At 50.2% G+C, this 23,168-nt stretch overlaps 1 protein-coding gene across 1 annotated transcript in view; it reads left to right on the top strand.

The window, feature by feature from the left end:
* The window catches only part of DISC1 (DISC1 scaffold protein), a 63,139-nt gene that overhangs the window by 20,550 nt on the left and 19,421 nt on the right, over positions 1-23,168 (top strand). Inside the window, 1 exon segment of the mRNA XM_079763483.1 lies at positions 8,023-8,211. Within this exon segment, the coding sequence (XP_079619609.1) occupies positions 8,023-8,211 (189 nt within the window).

Below are 23,168 nucleotides of genomic sequence, written 5' to 3'. Positions count from 1 at the left end.
ATCTTAGTTTACCCTGTAAATATTAATGGAAAGGATTATTTGTATCCCTGAGAAAGTCCTGAGCATTCCTGGTGTTAGGCTGGATTTAGATATAGGGCAGCTGCTGTTAGCCATGTCTCTGTTATCTGGGTCCCGATCTGAGCTAGGCCAATTCTCTGTCTGTTACCTGGGTCCCAATCTGGGCTGGGCGTGGGAAGCACGAAGCAGCCATGGGGCAGGAGACCTCCCTCAGAAGGGGCTAGAGTTCAGGCCCCTGTAATGTTGGGGGGGTGAGGTTCTGTGCCCCACCTCTGTTGACCCCCAAGTTCTCTCCTGATGGCCCCTCTGTGACTGTGCCTGTCTTAGGTTGTTCCTCCCCTGAGGAATCTTACCCGTCTTTGACTAACCAGCCATCCTCCGGGGCCAAGCAGGGTGATGTGAGGTTCAGTTCTGTCTCCTTGGTAGCTTATGCCCCTGTGGCCTCCATGCCCAGCACCTGCCTTGGGATTCCCCTCGCCTGCTGGCGGGGCCCCGGCATTGATCATATATCTTGGGGAACCCAGGTTTCTTCTCTAGAGAGGGCCCAGCTCACGCCATTGGGCAAGAGACAGATCTGTGGTACCAGCCACTATGAGGCTTCAACCTCAGTATAAACAGATAGCTTAGGCAACAGCTTCGGGTAATTGTATTGTGAGAAGAGGGTCCCTCTTGGTAAAAAGAGCAAGAAGGGCCAATATAGAATGCTCAGGTGCCTTCCCAGGGGGCCCTCCACATAGTGGAAGGGATTAAATCCTTTTATGTCTTTTTAAATTACTGCCAAACATTCAAAAAATTAGTTTGTAAATTTGTTTGGGATAAATGTATAATATGCTGTTGTAAAATATTAAAAAATTATAATGACATTGTAGAATAATATTATGTAAGGATATACTTTGTTCTAGGTATGGTAATTTAATTTTAAACTGGCTGTTAATTTCTTTTTCTATAGACAAGTTCTTAGTAACTTTCATAGAATACTTAATTAAATTGCTTATAAAGACATTGGCTTTTCTTTAAGCTGAAACCCTTGATTATAATTTAATAAGCTAATATATAAATAAGTTTCTTTATTTAAAAAGTAAAGAAACTTATTTAGTAAAACATATAGGTTTAATACTTTATTGGTCTGATCTAAAAGTATGGCTATATTTAAGAAATATATTGTTTTTGCCCTTCTTACAGGCGAAAATTTTTATAATATTTAATATATATGTATAAGTAAAATATATTAATTTATATTTGATAAAGCTTTCTATGTGACTTCAAGTATCAATTGGCTTAATTAAATAAAAAAAAATTTCTTTTAAGAGAGAACAGACTTTTGAACATATCGGGGCCCTATGAGATGCTCAAAAGTCACTCTCAGTCTTGAAATAACTTGGAAAGATTAAACATTTATATATATGCTTTAAAAATTATATACCTAAATTATCTTAAAGAATATCAATTATATTTAAACTGGATTATAGAATTAATCCTCTTTTAAAATCAGACCAATAACTAATATATTTGAATTCTTAATTATTACAAAAAACATTACATTTTATTTTCTCAAAAACATATTTTTATATATTAGGTAATACAATTACTATATTTATAATTTCTCCTAATTTAATCTGTACTTTGAACTTTTAGAGCTTGTAAATTAAATATTTTTAGTAGTTCTTAGATTGATGATACTTTTATATTTCTAAGAGAAATACAAGATATAATCAATTAATGGCTTTAATTCTGTCCTCTAGATTTTTCTTATGAGGTAAATTTAAATTTTACTTTTTATTTGCTAGTAACTCTGCTGGGGGAAGGGCATCTATCCCTTCCTCCATTAACAAAGGTGTAGTTAGTTATCTGGGCTACTTAGATCTTTATAATTAATATATTATTTATATTTTAATAATTTCTGAGATTCAAATCGAATTCTTATTATTTTAAAGCATTTATTTTGAATAAATTCTATGACAGAGATAAATTTACTTATATTCTTGAAGGCTTTAAAAGTCAACCTTTTAACACACTTTATTAGTATTTTAAAAACAGCTCTTTATTATGGAAATGCGAATCTTGTTGCTGGAATTAGCTTGAATTTCTTTTAAGAAGACTTTTTCACCATTTCTCTTAGGAAAAATAACCAGTTCTGGGTTTTTAATTTTCTATAGCTTTTGCAGAGAGATTCTAGCTGAAGACAATCTAAATGTCTGAAATCAGACTATGCGCGCATTCTGTCTTACAGCTAAGTTCTCTCCCCACTAGCATAGAAATTCCAGATACATTTCTAAATTTTTAAGGCTTTTTCATGGCGAGAAAGGAAACTTTAAATTTGTATACTGGGAGAGTGGGCATCTATATTGGATCGTCACGTGTCTCTTCCTTCCCCCATATCCTGCTTACTTCAGGGGAAATATTAATAATGGATCTGGCCAAATTTCTGTTTATGCTTAAAAGAAAGACAGATCTCAAATTTTTTCTTTCTTTTATGCTTTCTGAAGTAACAACTTATACCTAATTTAGCCAAGATTCGCATTTCCCTTTAAGTTCTTTTATAATTCTTAAATGTAACTTTAAGTAATCTTATTGTAAGTAATCTTATTGCGGGAGAGCAGATAGCCCTGCCCTCTCCTGACACTCCTGGTGTAATCCTTTTATAGTTAAACTGCTTCTACCTAGTAAAAGGCTAAACATCCCTTTAGGAGTAGGTCCATATACCCCTGTGGGGATGGCCTGTGGTCCCAATTCTGGAGTTAATACATATCGATTTATGGGTCCAAGGTCCAACCCGGCACTTCCAGGGGTTGCTCGGAATAACTCCTGTATCCGTTTTGCTCCCGGGGGCAGGCTGGGTGCTGTGCAGCCAGCTGGCCTTGAGGCGGCACAGGGACAGGAGGGTAAACAGATAGTGCCCCCATTATTTGTCGGGGCTGGGCTGGCCCCCTTCCGGAGTTTCCCGACTGCTGCTGAGACAAGAAATTTCCATGGGCATCTGCCCTAAATCTACACTCATTTGCCCAATGTTTTCCTCTTTTACATTTAGGGCACAGTCCAGGTTGTTTGGGACCTCTGCCATTTCTTTTATTAACTCCTTTATTGGAGGGACACTGCTTTGCCATGTGTCCTGCTCCTCCACAAGTGAAACACTTGTATGTCTGACCTCTCCCTGTGCTGAACTGTTGCTGAAGAACTCCCTCAATGGTGGTTCCCTTTAATGCGGCCGCGATGGCAACTCCTTGTATATACGAGGGACCAATATCTGCACAAATGCGGATATAATCTGAGAGAGTCCCCTTTCTTTGATAGGGCCGCAATGCAGCTTGACAGGCAGCGTTAGCATTTTCATACGCCAACTGCTTGACTATTAACATGCCAGCCTCTCCATCCACCACTACTCGGCCAACAGCCTGTAAGAGCCGAGAGACAAAATCCTGATACTTTTCATCTGGCCCTTGAATAATCTTTGAGAGTTCCTCTGTTTTCTGACCAGAGGTGGGAAGCTTTTTCCAGGCTTTGATCCCAGCCCCATTAATTTGTCCATAAGCTTCCAGGGGGTATTGAATTTGATTATGGGTATCAGCATAGTCTCCTTCTCCTACCAGCATTTCATAAGAAATATTAACTTGTGTAGCTCGATTACGAGCAGCTTGCTCCTTAGCCTTTTCATCATATTCTGATTTCCACAAGAGATAATCTCCTCCTGATAAACAGGCTTTGGCAATAGCTCTCCAATCATTAGGTGGGAGAGCCTCTGAGGCTATAGTTTCCAAGATAGTTAAAGTATAAGGAGAAGTGGGCCCATACTGAGCACAGGCTGTTTTTAACTCCTTCAGGGTTTTAAAAGGAAGTGGGTCATAAGTACGCTCACGCTGTCCCGAGTTAGGGTTCACCCGTTCCATAACGGGGAAGGCGTGAATGCCCAAATCCTCACCAGCTTTTCGTGCCTCCTGCAAAGCCATCTGGAGAGGGGAGAGTGGAACTGGTGCTGCACAGGGCAGCGGAGAGCGGCGGGAACAGCCCCCGCGGCTTCTCTTTTTCTTGCCAAGACGCTTTAATCCTTCTAAAAATTGTTCTAATATATCTTCCATATCACTACCCTCTTCAGTTCCAGCAGAAAAATAATCTTCCTCCTCTTTTGCCTGAACAACACCTGTATCATCATTATGACAAAGAGCAGTAGCTTCCTCAAAATCCTCCTCATTTTGAGGATTTAATTTGTCTTTAAAATTTACATTACTCTTTTTTAATATGCTGTCTTTTTCAGACCCCTTTTTTGTGCCAGTACACTGCTTCTCCTTTTTTCCTGGCTTAAGAGATGGTTGATTATGATCATACCTGGGATCTAAACAGTCCCATATTGAACTCCATAAAGAAAATGCATCAATCGGGGTCTTATTTGGCCCAAAGGCTTTATAATGATTGCGCATTTGTTCTCCAACTTTCTGCCACGTTTGTAAGTTAACGGTTCCTTCCTCAGGAAACCAAGGGCAGACTTCTTGAATGAATTTTAAAAAATTTTCTACTTGCTTGTCAGTAACTTTAGTTCCTTTACTGTTGAGCATAGACTTTAACATTTGCCCATAAAGGGCATTGTCTCTAGATTCTAACTGCCCCATTTTACTCCCGATTCTCAAAAAGATGCTCCTCCCTTACCTTTACGAGTGCACTCTTTTTTCCGGAGGAGTTCCTCACCTTCTATGTCCCAAGTCCTCAGTGACCTGTTCAGGCGCCAATTGTCAGGTCCAGCCTGACGATTGAACCGGGCTGAGGTAGGGAGGTGGGAATTGAGAAATAGAAAGAATAAGAGAAATAAAAGCAAGAGAAACAACAGCGGGGTCGGGAGGTCCAGAACTCTCGAGAAGCTCTGGCAACTTTTTTTAGTAATACAGTGCTTTTTATACATAAGACACTAAGCAGGGAATCACTCACAAGGAAAACATACTTTGTTTCTCTAAAATCACTACTGGAGGGATAAGTTGAAGGACAGGTCTCTTGTTACAATAAATCTCACTAGTTGGATACATATTTCTTGGTAAGCCATGAAAGTAGCTCTTATCCTACTGATAGCAGTCATATAAACAAACCCTGGGAAAGCTCTGTAGGCAGGGGCTGCTCTCGTTATACTGATTAGTTGCCACCCAAACAGGCCTGGGAAATCTGTGCGGGTAGGTGCCAGCCTTGCTAGCCCCTACAGGTGCAAGGACCGTGTCAGCTTACAGCCCGTTCCCCACAATCTGGTAGTTATGAAGGGATAAACTACTCCATTCATTAGTAGGTTGAAAACACAGGTTTCTGACTCTGTCCTTTACACATTCCACCGTATTGTTTTATTTCATTTCACAACAGCTATATGACGTCGGTGGGAGAGATACAGGTTGGGACCTCGGGGAACAGATGTGGGGGAGGGGCGTGGAGGCCCGGGGGTACCCCTTGGTTAAGTTCACTCAGTTACTGGGCTGGCGTCCAGGTGTGACGTCTGGATCCTCATCAGCTTCCGTAAACATTTGACAGAAGGTACAGTCGTCACAGGTCTGGGCTTGCTATGGCTTTAGGAAGGGAGATACTCACTGGCAGCTTCTGAATTCACATCATTAAACAAGTGCCGTTGGCAGCTAACGAGCCATTTGGCTCCCGGCGCAGCCACTCGGATTACTTACAAGCAGGAGGACGTGAAGGGGGAGCGTGGGGCTGAGCTCCTCACCGCGTCACGCGCCATTTCCTGGGAATGATGGCCCCCGTGGCCGAGAGCGAGACAAGGAGAGTGGGCACAGCCTCGCTGCGAGCTGGGGCCTTGCCTTCCTCCATCACTGCGTCCTTCCCGGGCACACGGGTGGACGTGTCTCTGTGAAGCCCAAGGGAGGAGGTATGTCCTTCAGGCAGCAGGACCAGCCCTCTCTGCCGTGGGAGGACTCTCTTGTTGGAATCCCAGGAGAAATGCTTGGGATGGTGTCTTGCCCTTGGGGCCTGGGGGTTTTCTGTTTAGTTCTTCGATCAGCTGAGGAAATCTGTGTGGCCTGAATAATCAGGCTGGGAACTCACCTCTTTTATTTATTTACTAGAGGCTCAGTGCATGAAATTCATGCACTGGGGGGAAGAGGGGGTGTCCCTCAGCCCAGCCTGCACCCTCTCTAATCTGGGATCCCTCGGGGGATGTCTGACTGCCCATTTAGATCGGACCTAAACCGGCAGTCGGACATCTCTCCCACAATCTGGGACTGCTGGCTCCCAAAAATGCTCGCCTGCCTGCCAGCCTGATCACCCCCTAACCACTCCTCTGCCAGCCTGATTGATGCCTAACTGCTCCCCTGCCGGCCCAGTTGCCCCCAACTGCCCTCCCCTGCCGGCCTGGTTGCCCCTAACTGCCCTCCCCTGCCAGCCATCTTGTGATCACATGGGGGTGGCCATCTAGTGTGAGGGCATGATGGTCATTGTGCATATTACCTCTTTATTATATAGGATTTTAAAAATATATTTGTATCGATTTCAGATAGAAATGTCATTGATGAGAATCGTGGATCGGCTGCCTCCTGCACACCCCCTACTGGGGATCGAGTCCGCAACCAGGGCATATGCCCTGACGGGGAATCGAGCTGTGACCTCCTGGTTCATAGGTCGAAGCTCAACCACTGAGCCACGCCGGCCAGGCAAGAATCTGTGTAGGGTGGTGGTGGTAAATATTTAAACTCAGACCCGTTGGCGGATAAAGGGAGACAGAACAGAATGGCTAAAATCAGTTTCGGCTTTAGCATATGCCTAGAGATCTTTAATTTTATTTGTAGAATAGACTGTCTTGACAGGGGCTTTAAAAAAACACCAACGTGAGCCCTGGCTGGTGTGGCTCAGTGCGTAGAGCGTCGGCCTGCAGACTGAAGGGTCCCGGGTTCGATTCCGGCCAAGGGCACATGCCCGGGTTGCAGGCTCGATCCCCAGTGGGGGGGTGTGCGGGAGGCAGCCGATCCATGATTCTCTCTCATCATTGGTGTTTCTCCCTCTCCCTTCCTCTCTGAAATCAATAAAATATAGATATATATTAAAAAAAACCCAACCCAACATGAATGCCCAAGTGCGCCTGCTCCCCCGGCTGCTGTGTAGCGTGATGGCGAAGGCGGGACATCCACCTCCGCGCCAACCCTCAGGTGGCGAGGAGGCGCTGGCCCATTAGAGTCCCGGAAATTGGGGTCACCAGGTCCCTGATGGGCCTCCCTTCAGGAGTCAGCGTCTGTACCGCTCTGATCACGGGGCTCCGGGCCGGTTCCCGCAATCAGGGAGCGTGGCCTCGGGCTGGGGACAGAGGCCAGGACGCGTGTGAAACATCAGCCGAGGGCGGCGCGGCGTTCCGATGGCTCGCGCTCCGCTGTGAACCGCCTTTCTGGGAACTGGGTTCCTTCTGCGTGTGCAACGCTTGCACGGCTCCCACGGTGCGTTTCCCAGCCGCGTTCCCCAGGCTGCGGGCGGGGCCCGGGGTTTAGTCCCTGATCGTCCACGTCTGATCGAGGGCCCTGGGCTCAGGGGTTCGCGCCGAGTTGCAGATGGGACTGGGACCGAGCTCCCAGCGACCCCTCTGTCCAGGCCCCCGTGTCTGCGTGAGCTCTTCCCACGTGTGTGTAGACGTCTTTTCTCTCTGAACCGTTCCCAGGAGGCGATGCACGCTGGGGCATGTTTGCCTGGTGGCTCAGTTGGGGGCCCAATTGGTGCCGCCCCTACTGTTCCATCTGTTGCTTGAAAACCTGGTCCAGCCCGGCCGGTGTGGCTCCATGTTTGAGCGTCGACCTATGAACCAGGAGGTCACGATTCGATTCCCGGTCAAGGGCACATGCCCAGGTTGCAGGCTCGATCCCCAGTGGGGGGCGTGCAGGAGGCAGCCGATCGATGATTCTCTCTCATCGTGGATGTTTCTCTCTCCCTCTCCCTTCCTCTCTGACATCAATAAAAAAAATATTAAAAAACAATAAATCCTTCACGCGTGGGGGTGTCGTGAAGCTGACGTCCCCTCCTTCCTCTCTCCACGCTGTGCTGCAGGAAACCACTTCTCCACGGCCAAGGAGCTGGCAGAGGAGATCGGCGCGCTGACCTCGGAGAGGGACGGGCTGGAGGGACTCCTGGCCCGGCTGGCGGCGCTAAGTGCCAGGAACGTCGCCGCGCTGGGGGGCGTGAAGGCGGATCACGGCCGGCTGCAGAGGGAGCTGGACCGCAGGAGGGCCGCCCATGGTAAGCCACCTCCGCGGTCGCTGCTGGAATATTCATGAGATCGATGGTGTTGTGTGGCCAGGCGGGTCGGGCGGGGCTCCGCGTGGAGGTCCCCGAAGCGCAGAGCCTGGGTCACACGCACACACCGCCGCCCCGGGAGGAGGGTTGGCCAGGAGCCTTGGCGAACGAACGGGGAAGAAGGACTTGGCAGCTTTTGTCCTGCGACCCCAGGCGATCCTTCCTGTTTCTGTCGCTCCCCCTCCTCTCCCCGGACTCGCTCACGGCCTCCTGGTGCTGGAGAGCAGGCGGTCCCTTGGCGCCGGCTTGAGAACCTGCCCTGTTGGACGGCTGTCTTCCTTTGGGTCCCTGGCTCTGTCTCCTGGCTTGACGATCGCGGATGAACGCTGGCTGGTTCCAAGAGCCCCGGGAACAGGCCGGGAGGGGGCTCTTCTGTGCGTGAGCTTTTCTGAGAGCTTTTCCCCCAGGAGCGGCATAGGCGAGGCCAGAGCGGCTGGGGCCAGAGCGGCCCCCGGCCGGAGGAGTTAGCGTTCTGTGTTCCTTTCCCAGGCCCCTCGTGAAGCGTGGCCAAGGTCACCCTGAGGTTGGCTCCCCGAGGGATAGTCTCAGAGGACTCCAGTTCAGTCCAAATGGATAAAGTAAAAAATCTTACTTCTTAAAGGAAAAAAAAAAAAAAGGGAAAGCATTTACGGCGATTCCGTTTTCAACACGCAGCATAGAATCCTAAGAAGCAAATTCAGATTTAAAATCTGTGCGATGCTGGAGCCTGTTTCTTTACCAGTGAAAGGAGAAGAATAATTTCCATCTCGTAGGCTGATCAATGGTGCGGATTCACTGAGGTGACATACGAAGGGTGTGTGTGTGCGTGTGTGTGTGTGTGTGTAAGTGTGTGTGTTTATGGGTGTGCCCATGCATTTTCCCGAGAAACTCCAGGTGTCTGGAGGGCAGAGGTCACACATAGCCTGTCATGGTCCCTACATACATGTTGTTTCCTAGGAAAACGAAAGACACACGTACTAAGAGTGACTATATTTACCAAGTGCGCTTATTTCGAAAGAAGAAAAGGCTGGGGGTATTGCGTAGCTGCATTTGAAATCGGCCAGCAGAAACTAGGCGTGCCATTTTACTAGGAGTAAATTTGGTTTTAATATATATATATATATTTTTATTGATTTCTCACAGAGAGGAAGGGAGAGGGATAGAGAGTCAGAAACATCGATGAGAGAGAAACATCGATCAGCTGCCTCCTGCACACCCCCCACCGGGAGATGTGCCCGCAACCAAGGTACATGCCCTTGACCGGAATCGAACCTGGGACCTTCCAGTCCGCAGACCGACGCTTTATCCACTGAGCCAAACCGGTTTCGGCTAAATTTGGTTTTAAAGGCTTCCTAAATTGTGTCGACAGAGGTCTTTTCACAGAGTAAGGGTGGTAACTGTTACCGTGCCTTTTAAAAATGTATATGTTTTTATTGATTTCAGAGAGGAAGGGACAGGGAGAGAGAGATAGAAACATCCATGATGAGAGAGAATCCTGGATCAGCTGCCTCCTGCACGCCCCCTACTGGGGATCGAGCCCGCAACCCGGGCACGTGCCCCGACCGGGAATCGAACCGTGACCTCCTGGCTCATAGGTCGATGCTCAACCACTGAGCCACGCCGGCCGGGCGTTACCGTGTCTTTTTAGTGACGGACACCCCTAAGTTGGCTCCACTCAGAGCTGCTTTTTCTTTTTCACTTTTCCCCAAGCCTTGTTTTTGTCAAATGTGCCACGAGAGCCTGTCCATTGGAGCCTTGGTGTATAACGTCTGGTCCCGAGGAACAGCGTGGCTCACGTTACCATGGGAACGAGCACTGTTGTACCTCAACCTGAATTTCTGCTATGGACTTTTTAAAATCGGATAAACAATGAAAACGATGAAATCTCTCCTATGATCCCCACACAGGTTTGGGTACAACGTGGGGAATGCACTATGCATCTCTATCCTATGTAATCAAAGGGTAATATGCAAATGGACCCTAACAGCTTGAATGACCGAGAACAACCGGTCGCTATGACGCGCACTGACCACCAGGGGGCAGATGCTCAACGCAGGAACTGCCCCCTGGTGGTCAGTGCGCTCCCACAGGGGGAGCTCCCCTCAGCCACAAGCTGGGCTGATGGCTGTGTGTGCAGCGGTGGTGCCTGCCTCCTTGGCAGCGCTGAGGATGTCTGACTGACAGCTTAGGCCTGATCCCCCGGGGAGCGGGCCGAAGCTGGCAGGTGGACATCCCCTGAGGGGTCCCAGACTGTGAAAGGATGCAGGCCAGGCTGAGGGACCCGCCCCCCCCTCCCCCGAGTGCACAAATTTCGTGCACTGGGCCTCTAGTGTGTGTGTCTGTCTATCTATCTATCTATCTATCTATCTATATATCTATATATCTATATATCTATATCTATATCTATATCTATCTATATATATATATATATATATATATATGTATATCTATACTAATAAAAGGGTTGTATGCAAATTAGACCGGGAGACCTTCCAGATGTCCTTCTGGACAAAGCCATGGTGGTGGGGCCGAGGCAGAGGCAGTTAGGGGTGATCAGGCCAGCAGGGGAGGGCAGTTGAGGACGATCAGGCCAGCAGGGGGGCCAGTTGGAGGCAAGCAGGCTGGCAGTGGGAGGCTGTTGGGGGTGATCAGGCTGGTGGGTGTGGCAGTTGGGGATGAGCAGGCCAGCAGGCAGAGTGGTTAGGGGCGATCAGGCAGGCAGCAGGTGAGCAGTTAGGAGCCAGCAGTCTCAGATTGCAAGAGGATGTCCGACTGCTGGTTGAATCGGGCCTAATCGGCAGTCGGACATCCCCCGAGGGGTCCCAGATTGGAGAGGGTGCAGGCTGGGCTGAGGGACACCCCTCCCCCCATGCACGAATTTCGTGCACCGGGCCACTAGTATATATATATATATATGGCTAATATGCAAAATCCCTTCGGCTGTTTGACCCGGAGACAGGGAGTTTAATTGCTCACTATGATGTGTGCTGACCACCAGGGGGCGGCGTGGAACTAAGGGAGGCCCCAGCCGGCAGCCAGAAGGCCCCAATCGGCCCTGATCGCCGGCCAGGCCTAGGGACCCGACTTGTGCACGAATTTCGTGCGCCGGGCCTCTAGTCTAAGAATAAAGGAGATGTGAGCCAATTCGGACCGATTCAGGGCAGCAGCGTTCCCGTTGAGCAGCTGAGCTCTGGAGAGCCCGTCGTATCTCTTTAAAAAGGAGCCGTGCAGGACTTGCTGAATGTCATCACTGTCACTTCACGGAGGACGCTGAGAGTGATGAATAAAACATCAACAAATGGGACGGGAGATTGTTCCCGGGGCAGATGCTACATCGCAGACGGCTCATTACCGTGGCGAAGGCGTCTGGGTCTGGTGCTTGGATTTTGCTGGATCAGCTCTACCCTTTCCCCACGTGGTGGCCCGGAGCGGATTTGTAACCCGTCGGAGGTGACTTGGCTGTGCGTGAACCAAATGAACACGCTTGGGCCGGGGAGAGTGTGGGGGACAAAAAAAACAAACGACTAACGAATTCCTTCGTCAGTGAAAGCTTTTATCTGCTGAAATGCAGTGAAACTGGGCCGCAGCGCACACGCTTGTTGTCACCTGCTGGGTTTTGAGAGCTGAAAAGTCAGAGGGAGCTCACTGCTCAGGTTTGAATGCAGAGCAAAACCCAAAGGAATGCGTGCACAGGCACGTGTGTGCCACACGCGGACGCTTTTATCTCCGGTAAAACACTTCAAAGGAAGACTGCTCAAGCAATGAGCTCTGTGCCGTGTGCTTGAAAGCAGCAGATCTTGAGCCCTGATGGTGTGGCTCAGTGGTTGAGCGTCGACCTGTGAACCAGGAGGTCACGGTTTGATTCCCGGTCAAGGGCACATGCCCGGGTTGTGGGCTCGATCCCCAGTGTGGGGCGTGCAGGAGGCAGCCGGTCCATGATTCTCTCTCATCATGGATGCTTCTCTCTCTCTCTCTCCCTTTCCCTTCCTCTCTGAAATCAATAGAAATATATACTGAGTGGCCAGATTATTATGCATTCAGAGATCATAATAATCTGGCCACTCAGAGTGTGTGTGTGTGTGTGTGTGTGTGTGTGTGTGTGTATATATCTATATATATTAATTAGAGGCCTGGTGCATGAATTCGTGCATGGGTGGGGTCCGGCCAGCCAGCCCAGGGGGAGGGGACATGGGCAGTTGGCTGGCCTGCCTGCTGGTCGAACTTCTGGTCGAGGGGACAATTTGCATATTAGCCTTTTATTCTATAGGATATACACTGAGTGGCCAGATGATTATGTGTTCAGAGATCCTCATCATCTGGACACTCAGTGTATTTAAAAAAACAACAACCAACAAATAAGAAAATCCGACCTTGACTTCCAGCAAGGGTTGCAGAACGCGGGCTCAGGAGAAAAAGGCCGGTCAGGGCTGGATCAGCAGCTCCAGGCGATCAGGGCCCCGGACTCTTCTGTTTGGTTCACCTGCGGCCTTCGACACATGGCGTTCTGACCTTGACGACGGGCGCAGCCGCACAGCGTCCCAGTCCCGCCAGGGGTTCTGCAGCCTCGGGAATTGGGGGTGTGACTCAGGTGCACAGGAGGCCGTCTTGGTGTGGCGAAGGGTACCTGCCGTGACTCCTCACCGCCGAACTTGCTTCCTGGGTGCCGACAATACCCGTGTCGGGCGCCTGTGGCTAGATTGTAAGTCCACTGAGGTCAAAGCTCTGTTCACACGCTTCCTTCGTTTCATTGCGGGGTCCAGCGTGGTGGCTTTAGACATGTATCAGAAATATTTGTTTGTTTACCAGGGCCAGGTAGTCCTTTATTTTTCATTACAGACCCACACCTTGGACCTTCTTCCTTTTTAAGAAATATATTTTTACTGATTTCAGAGAGGAAGGGAGAGGGAGAGAGAGAGAGAGAAAGCATCCATGATGAGAGAGAATCATGGATCAGCTGCCTCCTGCACGCCCCACACTGGGGATGGAGCCCACAACCCGGGCACGTGCCCTGACCGGGAATCGAACCAGCCGTGACTTCCTGGTCCACAGGTCGACGCTCAACCACTGAGCCACGGCCGGCCGGGCTTGGATCATCTTTTTTAAAACATTAAAAAAATTCCTTTTCCAGTTTTCAGGGAGAGCGGTGATACGTTTGATGGTCTTTCATGGAACATGCTTGCGTCGTCCGGAGCGGATATTCAGATTGGGGTGTGAGCAGACAGAACGGTGTGATGGGAAGGGAGTGAATATGCCAAAGCGCCCGTGGGCACAGGGAGACAGAAATCGTGGCTGAGTCCGTTGGCTCCCGCCGCGGTGGGTGATACCCGCCGGTGAAGAGGGGTCGAAGGGGGTGCTTTAGTCCCGACCAGCGTCCTTAGCACTTCAGGAGGACTCACTTGACATCTGAGCAATTGCAGGTGCTGTGAAATGGAATGAAAAGCAAAATCTGCCCTGACTGGTTTGGCTCAGTGGCTAGAGCGTCGGCCTGTGGACTCAAGGGTCCCAGGTTCGATTCCGGTCAAGGGCATGTACCTTGGTTGCGGGCACATCCCCAGTAGGGGGTGTGCAGGGGGCAGCCGATCCATGATTCTCTCTCATCATGGATGTTTCTCTCTCTCCCTCCCTCTCTGAAATCAATAAAATATATATATATATATATATATATATATATATATATATATATATATATATGAAAAAATGGGCTAAAATAACCAAAAGTTTAACCTTATTTTGGCAAATGAAAACAGTAGAAAGGTTTGGTTACAACTAAGTCTGAAAGCAAAGAACGCAGTCCATCGTTAATGGGTTGTCCAGACTTTGGAAGGTATAATGTCAGAAGAGAAATAAAATGACATTCGATGTGAGCATGTGGAATACGAGCATGTCTGGAGCATGAATTTTTAATGATGTCAAGTCTGTAGATCTTGAGGCACCTCTTGATGGTTTCCGCCGCGCTGTAAACGTCACATTGGCCCTAGCCCGTTTGGTACAGTGGACAGAGCCTGCGGACTGAAGGGTCCCGGGTTCGATTCTGATCAAGGGCACATGCCCGGGTTGTGGCTTGATTCCCAGTGTGGGGCGTGCAGGAGGCAGCCGATGCATGATTCTCTCTTGTCATGGATGTTTCTATCTCTCTCGCCCTCTTCCTCCCTCTCTGAAATCAATTTAAAAAAAATATATGTAGCCCTAGCTGGTTTGGCTCAGTGGATAGAGCGTTGGCCTGCAGAATGAAGGGTTTCGGGTTCGATTCCGGTCAAGGGCACAGGCCCAGGTTGTGGGCTCGAGCCCCAGTAGAGGGGCGTGCAGGAAGCAGCCGATCTATGATGCTCTCTCATCAGGGATGTTTCTACCTCCCTCTCCCTCTCCCTTCCTCTCTAAAATCAATTAAAAAATATTAAAAACATATATATGTGTATATATAAAAAATAAAAACGTCAAATTGTTGTGTCTTGGCTTAGAACTGCCCTCCCTCCAGGGACCAACCCCCCCCCCCCCCATTATATAAAAATCTGGGGAGAGAATAAGTGGATGAGACAGGATGAGACAGGTGACTCATCCCCAAGTACAGAGCACACCGTGGGCCCCACCAGGGCAGCGAGCAGCCAGGGCAAGAAAGCGTTTATCCCGGGGCCCTCGCTCCTTCCCAAGAGCCACGAAAACCTCAAAAATCAAACGCACCACCCACGAGGATGTCTCGGGTGAGCAGCGCTCTCTTGGGTTGCGAAACATATGGCGGCTTCAAAGAAGAGGAAGTACACTTCGAAGTGGCAGGAAGCCATCGCTCACGGCCATGCCCGCGAGGAAAACAAGCCGTTTCTTACAAAATTAATCACTGGAAACGCTGACAGTGTGGAAGAGGGCACAGTGAGCCCGGGGAGGGGAATTCTGCAAAACCTTCCAGAACTGGACTCAATTTTTAAAAAATCCATCGGAATTCTTCCAAGCCCTGCATTATGGAATATTTTATTTTATTTTTTAAAAATATATTTTATTGATTTTTTAACAGAGAGGAAGGGAGAGGGATAGAGAGTTAGAAACATCGATGAGAGAGAAACATCGATCAGCTGCCTCCTGCACACCTCCTACTGGGGATGAGCCCGTAACCAAGGTACATGCGCTTGACCGGAATCGAACCCGGGACCCTTCAGTCTGCAGGCCGACGCTCTATCCACTGAGCCACACCGGTTAGGGCTAGAACAGTGGTCGGCAAACTCATTAGTCAGCAGAGCCAAGTATCAACAGCACAACGATTGAAATTTCTTTGGAGAGCCACATTTTTTTAAACTTAAACTTCTTCTAACGCCCCTTCTTCAACATAGACTCGCCCAGGCCGTGGTATGTTGTGGAAGAGCCACACTCAAGGGGCCAAAGAGCCGCATGTGGCTCGCGAGCCGCGGTGTGCCGACCACTGGGCTAGGATATTTTAAACGGTTTCTAAAATTCACTCAGAAGCGTAGAAAGATGGCCATCACATTTTACAAGTTGGATTTCTTGTGATCGATAAGACATGTGAGTAAATTCCTTTTAAAAATGTTCCATTGAGCCGAAACCGGTTTGGCTCAGTGGATAGAGCGTCGGCCTGCAGACTGAAGGGTCCCAGGTTCGATTCCGGTCAAGGGCATGTACCTTGGTTGCGGGCACATCCCCAGTAAGGGGTGTGCAGGAGGCAGCTGATCGATGTTTCTCTCTCATCGATGTTTCTAACTCTCTATCCCTCTCTCCCTTCCTCTCTGTAAAAAAATCAATAAAATATGTTTAAAAAAAAATGTTCCATTGATTTCAGTGAGGAAGGGAGAGGGAGAGAGAGACAGAAACATCCACGATGAGAGAGAATCATGGATCGGCTGCCTCCTGCACGCCCCACGCTGGGAATGGAGCCTGCAACCCGGGCCTGTGCCCTGACCGGGAGTCGAACCGTGACCTCCTGGTTCCTAGGCCCACGCTCCACCACGGAGCCACGCCGGCCGGACCAGAGCTGTTTTCCACGGCAGGCTTCCTCCCTGCCTCATCTGGCTGCAGCATCGTGGGCTGCGATGAGCCCATCAGCTCAGTCATAACGAAACAACCGCCAGCTCCCATGTGGGATGAAGTCAGGAGCGAAGCTGTTTGCCAGACGGTGAGGGACGATGAGCAGAATGAGGCTGGGACGTGCTTTCTCCGGGTGAGAGGGAAATAAATGGTAATGACATAGACGTTTTTCTCCTCTGTCACTCCCCCCCCCCCATCTGAAATGACAAGGGACTGTGCCAGAGAGCTTGGCTTTGGGGCCCAATATTGGATAAGACGTTCCCCATCTGGGACAAGCGATTAAGCTTAATTCTCGTCCAAACAGACGCATCATCTTCCCTCCAGAACTGGAAACCCCTTTTCTCCTTTTGCTCTCTCTCCATAGAGCAGCCGCTGGCCTGGCAGTCACAGCGTGAGAAACGTCAGCCACCTGTGTTGGAGGGCAGGTGGTGGGGCTCGGAGTGAAATTGAGATGGTACTCCTATCCCTAAAGCAGAACTCCTTACACTTCCTGTTGTTTTTTTTTGTTTGTTTGTTTTCTTTTTAAATATATTTTATTGATTTTTTACAGAGAGGAAGAGAGAGGGATAGAGAGCCCGAAACATCGATGAGAGAGAAACATCGATCAGCTGCCTCCTGCACACCCCCCACCGGGGATGTGCCCGCAACCAAGGTACATGCCCTTGACCGGAATCGAACCTGGGACCCTTCAGTCTGCAGGCCGACGCTCTATCCACGGAGCCAAACTGGTTAGGGCTACTTCCTGTTTTCTAAGCAGGAGTTATGTTGCCGACCACGAGGTTATTTCGTGGACGATGGCGTCCAAATGGGAACGGCCCCCTTCCCTTTTCTTCAGTGGATCCATTTCACAGTCCCCAAAACTAGGTCTTCAATCATTAGGCAGCTGGATGTTACTCAGAATCAAGTTCCGCGCACAGGATGTCCATCTCCATGCTCTCATATCAGTCACGTTGTTAGCAAATGTGCTTCTCTCATCTTTTGCTCGGATGGGTCTAAGGACGGGCTGTGCTACGTCCATTCTGTCTGAACACAGTGCTTCTTTAAGAATCTGATGGAGCCCTGGCTGGTTTGGCTCAGTGGATAGAGTTGTCGGCCTGTGGACTGAAGGGTCCCGGGTTCAATTCTAGCCCAGGGCATATGCCTGGGTTGCAGGCTTGATCCCCAGTGCGGGGCATGTAGGAGGCAGCCGATCGATGATTCTCTCTCATCACTGATGTTTCTCTCTCTCTCTCTCCCTCTCCCTTCCCCTCTGAAATCAATAAAAATATCTATACTAATAAAAGGTAATATGCTAATTAGACCGGACATCTTCTGGACAAAGCCATGGTGGCCGGGGGCTGAGGCAGAGGCAGTTAGGGGCGATCAGGCTGGCAGGCGAGAGCAGTTAGGGGGCCACGAGGCCGGCAGGGGGGAGCAGTTAGGAGGTGATCAGGCCGGCAGGCAGAGGTGGTTAGGAGCAATCAGGCAGGCAGGCAGAGGTGGTTAGGGGCAATCAGGCAGGCAGGCAGAGGTGGTTAGGGGCAATCAGGCAGGCAGGCAGAGGTGGTTAGGGGCAATCAGGCCGGCAGGCAGGCAAGTCATTAGGAGCCAGAGGTCCCAGATTGCAAGAGGGATGTCCGAATGCCGGTTTAGGCCCAATCCCCCAAGAGGTCCTGTATTGGAGAGGGTGCAGGCCGGTCTGAGGGACGCCCCCCCCCCCATGCACGAATTTCGTGCACTGGGCCTCTAGCATTAAAAATAAAAGAAGCTGATTGAGACCTATCGCCACACGATATGTTCTTTTCCCTTGACCTTTCATTCACACACCTGTCGGCCTAGGAAATGTCCTGCACCTTTACGATACTGACTAGAACCAGTGGTGAGCTGGTGAGTGGTTAAGAACCAGCTCTCCAGGAAAGAACCAAAGCACTGATTTGTAGGGCCTGCCCATTCCTGTTGTGTCAATGCTCTCTGGCCCCGGCCCTGTGGCTGATTTCAAGCTACTAACGGGTTACTAAGGAGCAGTAAAAATTCTTGAAAACGTATCCATTGGCTCAAAAACACTACAGCTGACAGCAGTTATACGACTTTAAAGATGGCAAAAAGCTTTATAAATAGTGATTTGATTTCTGACTTACAAAGCAACCCTGTAGGGTCTATGGGAGGAATTGAAGATTGAAAGGAATGGGAATTACTCAAGCACGGAGCCTTGTGGGCCGGAGGCTGCTGTAGGTTCAACCTGCCCTCCTCACAGCCAGTCAGTGACAGCGAGTGTGGTACCTGCCTCCAGAAGTCGCATGTTTTTGTGTTTTGTTTTTTTTTAAATATATTTTTATTGATTTCAGAGAGGAAGGGAGAGGGAAAGAGAGATAGAAACATCCGTGATGAGCGAGAACCATGGATCGGCTGCCTCCTGCACGCCCCACACTGGATATCGAGCCTGCAACCCGGGCATGCGCCCTTGACCGGAATCGAACCCGGGACCCTTCAGTCCGCAGGCCGACGCTCTATCCACTGAGCAACACCGGCCAGGGCAGACGCATGGTTTTCCCAGGATGCAGTTGGTGCCTGGTGCGAGGAGGGATAACACACGACAGACGTCTTCCTTAGCTGGCGCGGACAGAGTTGGTAACGACGTCCCCTCCCAAATTATCGGGCGGGTCATTCCGTCCTGATGGACAGCGCTCACGAAACGCTCTGCTAACGAACGCGTGGTCTCCTGCCACCGTCAGGTACACGGGAACCGCTCCTTTTCATAAGACGGCACGGTGTTCAGCCGGCCCCTCTGTGTAAATCAGACTCGTAAACCTGTCAGGAGGCAGAGCACGGCTTCTCTCCAGCGCCAGGCTCCGGACCCGTGCGTCTGTTTCTTTGTAAGAAAGTAGGGTAATGAGTCCCTTGCTTCTCGTCTCCGTGAGAAGAAAGGGATGCCGCCGCCCGTGTCGTGTCTGTTCCCGGCCCCCGAGGCATGATGGGGAGGGAAAGAGCCCTCCAGATCGGGAGCCCGTGAGGGAGACTCAGAATCAGAGAGGGCGGCCCATGTGGCTCAGTGGTTGAGCGTCGACCTAGGAACCAGGAGGTCACGGTTCCATTCCCGGTCAGGGCACAGGCCCGGGTGGCAGCCTTCATCCCCAGTGTGGGGCGTGCAGGAGGCAGCCGATCAGTGATTCTCATCATTGATGTTTCTCTCTCTCTCTCCCTCTCCCTGCCTCTCTGAAATCAATCAAAATATATTTAAAAAAAGAAAAGATGTCGCAATAAGAAGAAAAGGGCAGCAAGCGTACCTTTACGCTCTTGCCCGGGGAACTTGGGCTTCTTCTAACCTTGATGAAAGGGCCTAGTGAATCAGTAATTACAGTAATGATAGGGTTTCTAAGACAGGGGTCACGAAGGAGCGTCATGTGGGGCTTTGGCCACTGGAGGGCGCCCTGGCGAAGGGCAAGGTCTGCGCATCCTCTGTGCCTCCAGGGGCATCAATTCCTGGTCGAGGTGTCATTTACCCACGCGGGCCAACCAGTCACCTTCCCTATGATATTCAGAATAAAAACCACGTAGCCAGCACAATCGCACTCCCCCGTCCTTCGCCACCTGAGACCCGCCTCCAAACCGCGGCTCTGTCCCCCCGTGGGCGCGTGGCCTCTGAAAACCCGTCTTGCTAAGAAGACTGCTCATGAGGCATCTTTTATTTAAATCTGCTTTGTCATCTCTCATTCCTCGTCCACCTGTAGGGTTAGCCGTCACACCGTCCTTCTGTGTGATTGGAGACAGATTCAAGGAAAGTAATTGTTTCATATTCACCCGATAGCCCAGCTGGCGTGGCTCAGTGGTTATTCATTGACCCAGGAACCAGGAGGTCACGGTTCGATTCCCGGCCAAGGGCACATGCCGTGGTTGCGGGCTCGATCCCTAGTAGGGGGTGTGCAGGAGGCAGCTGATCGGATGATACTCTCTCATCATTGATGTTTCTCTCTCTCTGTCCGTCTCTCTTCCTCTCTGAAATCAATAAAAATATATTTAAGGTGGGTGGGAAGAGATCAACCAGTGAACTTGCATGCATGTATGCATATGTGCATAACCCGTGGACACAGACAATGGGATGGTGAGGGCCTGTGGGTGGGGGTGGGGGTGGGGGATGGGAGTGGGCTGGCAGAACTTAATGGGGGGAAAGAGGACCTACTAGGATAGCAATACTTTCAACAATAAAGATTTAGCCCTAGCCGGGTTGGCTCAGTGGATAGAGCGTCAGCCTGCAGGCCAGAGGGTCCTGGGTTCCATTCCGGTCAAGGGCACATACCTTGGTTGCAGGCTCCTCCCTGGCCCGGGCCCTGGTCAGGGCTCGTGCAAGAGGCAACCCATCGATGTGTTTCTCTCTGTTTTTCTCTCTCTCTTCCACTGTCCCTAAAAAAAAAAAAATCAATGGAAAAATATCCTTGGGTGAGGATTAACAACCACAACGAAACACACACACACAAAAACAAAAACAAACAAAAATCAAGAAATATTTTTTAAAAAGTATACTGAACTAATATATATATATGTATGTACATATACATATATATATGTATATATACATATGTGTGTGTGTGTATATATATATATGTGTGTGTGTGTGTGTGTATGTATGTATTTTAAGTATATTCCCCGAATAAACCTCTTCTGCTTCGGATGAGAGGAAGCAGCTCTGATGAGCTGGGGCTGCTTTGGGGAAGGCTCCGTGGCACCTGCTGGGGGCAGTAGAGAGCCGCCTGGCACCGTGTCGGAGAAGTAATTACAGAGCGGTCCCTCTGTGGGGTGCCCAGGTGCTCCGAGGTGCCCAGGAGAAGCCGAGCGGCATCAGACGAATAGATGCTTTTAATTAGCCCGGCTGCTGGCCACGCCTCCGGAGGGTGCGGGCAGGAGGCATTCCTTCTGGAGCTGGAGCGAGGACGAGGCCGGGCAGCCGCCCCGGCAGATGTTAGCGCGTTTCCCGCCCGTCAGCACTTCTCTCCTGCCGGTGGTTGATGCTGCGTCCGGAGGCGGAACAGATCTGCGTTCACTGCTGCTTGTTTAGGGAAACGCATTGCAGGTCTTTGCCAGTGATTACAAACGGAAGAGCTGGGAGTCTTGGTTCGGGGACAGGGAGGGCCCTGTGGTTGCCTTAACACAAGGACACTGTCCCTTAAAAAATTTTTTTTTAAAATTGATGTCAGAGAGGAAGGGAGAGGAAGCATCCATGGTGAGAGAGAATCATGGACTGGCTGCCTCCTGCATGCCTCCTACTGGGGATCGAGCCCGCAATCCAGGCACATGCCCTGACCGGGAATCGAACCGTGACCTCCTGGTTCATAGGTCGATGCTCAGTCACTGAGCCACGCCGGCCGGTACCCCTTTAGTGACCTGTCTGTCTGGAGGGCCCCCACGAGTCTCACTCTGGACCGAGGCCCCCCCTCTTGCTGGCCGAGGGCCCTGCTCTCGGCGTCCCGGGCAGACCCGCAGCCTGATGCGTTGGCGGAAGCCGGGGCAGCAGAGACCCCGCCCTCCCCGGGAACCGTCGGCGTATCGGTTGGGAAGCCGTCTTTCTAGGCCCACAGTTGTAGCGACTTCCTAGACGTATGTTTATTTTCCATTCCTTTGCCCACGACTGTTTGAAATTCTGCTGGTGTTTGCACACTGCACGCCTTTGTGTTCTCTTTCCATCTGTTCTTAAAAAAAAAAAAAAAAAACACCAAAAAAAACCCCAACTTGAGTTTTACCCTAAACCGATCCAGATGACAGGGGCCCGGTCTGGACAGAGCTTCGCAAACCAGCAGAAGACAATCCTCGTTCAGCTCACTCCCCACATGCCACTGCTGGGCCGGCCCCATGTTCCGAGATAAGTGCGTATTCTTATATCTTTTTAAAGTCTATTTTTAAAATTGATTTAGGAGATGAAGTGAGAGAGAGAGAGAGAAACATCCACGATGAGAGAGAATCATGGATCGGCTGCCTCCTGCACGCCCCCTGACCGGGAATGAACTGTGACCTCCTGGTTCATAGGCCGATGCTCTATCCACTGAGCCACGCTGGTCGGGCTGAGCTTCCTTTTTTTTTTTTTAAAAAAAAATATATTTAAAAAAATATATTTTATTGATTTTTGACAGAGAGGAAGGGAGAGGGATAGAGAGTTAGAAACATCGATCAGCCGCCTCCTGCACGCCCCCTACTGGGGATGTGCCCGCAACCGAGGTACATGCCCTTGACCGGAATCGAACCTGGGACCCTTCAGTCCGCAGGCCGACGCTCCATCCACTGAGCCACACCGGTCAGGGCTGAGCTTCCTTTGAAACAAATGCACAATGAGCGTCGAGAGGAATGATGATCTGCCCGGATCGGCCTCTTTCTGCTGAACTTCTTTCCTGTGAAAATGAGAAGTGACTTACCAGCTAGCCGCAGAGATGTCAAAGCAGCGCGTGCAGCCCGGGAATGCAGCGGCGGGGGCCGCTCCAGGCAGAGACGCTCGCTGACTGCCTGGCTCCCGAGTCTAGAGCGGGAGGCAGACACGCGTCGGAGACACAAGCCCGTCGTTCTAAGCTGTCCCGAGTGGCGGGAAGGAAAGTACAAGAGCGTCGAGGGCATCGGACGCACCCGGGGCCGGGGCCGGGGCACGGCCCCATCTCCCCAGGGTGAGTTCAGATCCGAAGGACGAGTGAGGATAACAGGAGAAGGGAGGACGGAGCAGCCGGGCCCGGACCCAGGGCCAGTGGGCGTCGGTGGCTTGATGGGATGGGGAGAAGACCAGTCAGGCCAGTATGGTGGGAACCCAGAGACGGGGAGAGGAGACCGGGGAGCCCTGGGTTCGAATGTAGCAGGAACCAACCAAGAACCCTTGAAGCAGGTGAAGGACTTGGATCTTTTTTAAAAATATATATTTTATTGATTTTTTTTTTTTACAGAGA

The sequence above is a fragment of the Cnephaeus nilssonii genome (genome assembly GCF_951640355.1).
Source record: "Cnephaeus nilssonii genome assembly, chromosome: 23".
Taxonomy (NCBI): domain Eukaryota; kingdom Metazoa; phylum Chordata; class Mammalia; order Chiroptera; family Vespertilionidae; genus Cnephaeus; species Cnephaeus nilssonii.
Note: the sequence above shows the minus strand (reverse complement) of the source record. Positions and strands in the feature narration are given on the sequence as shown.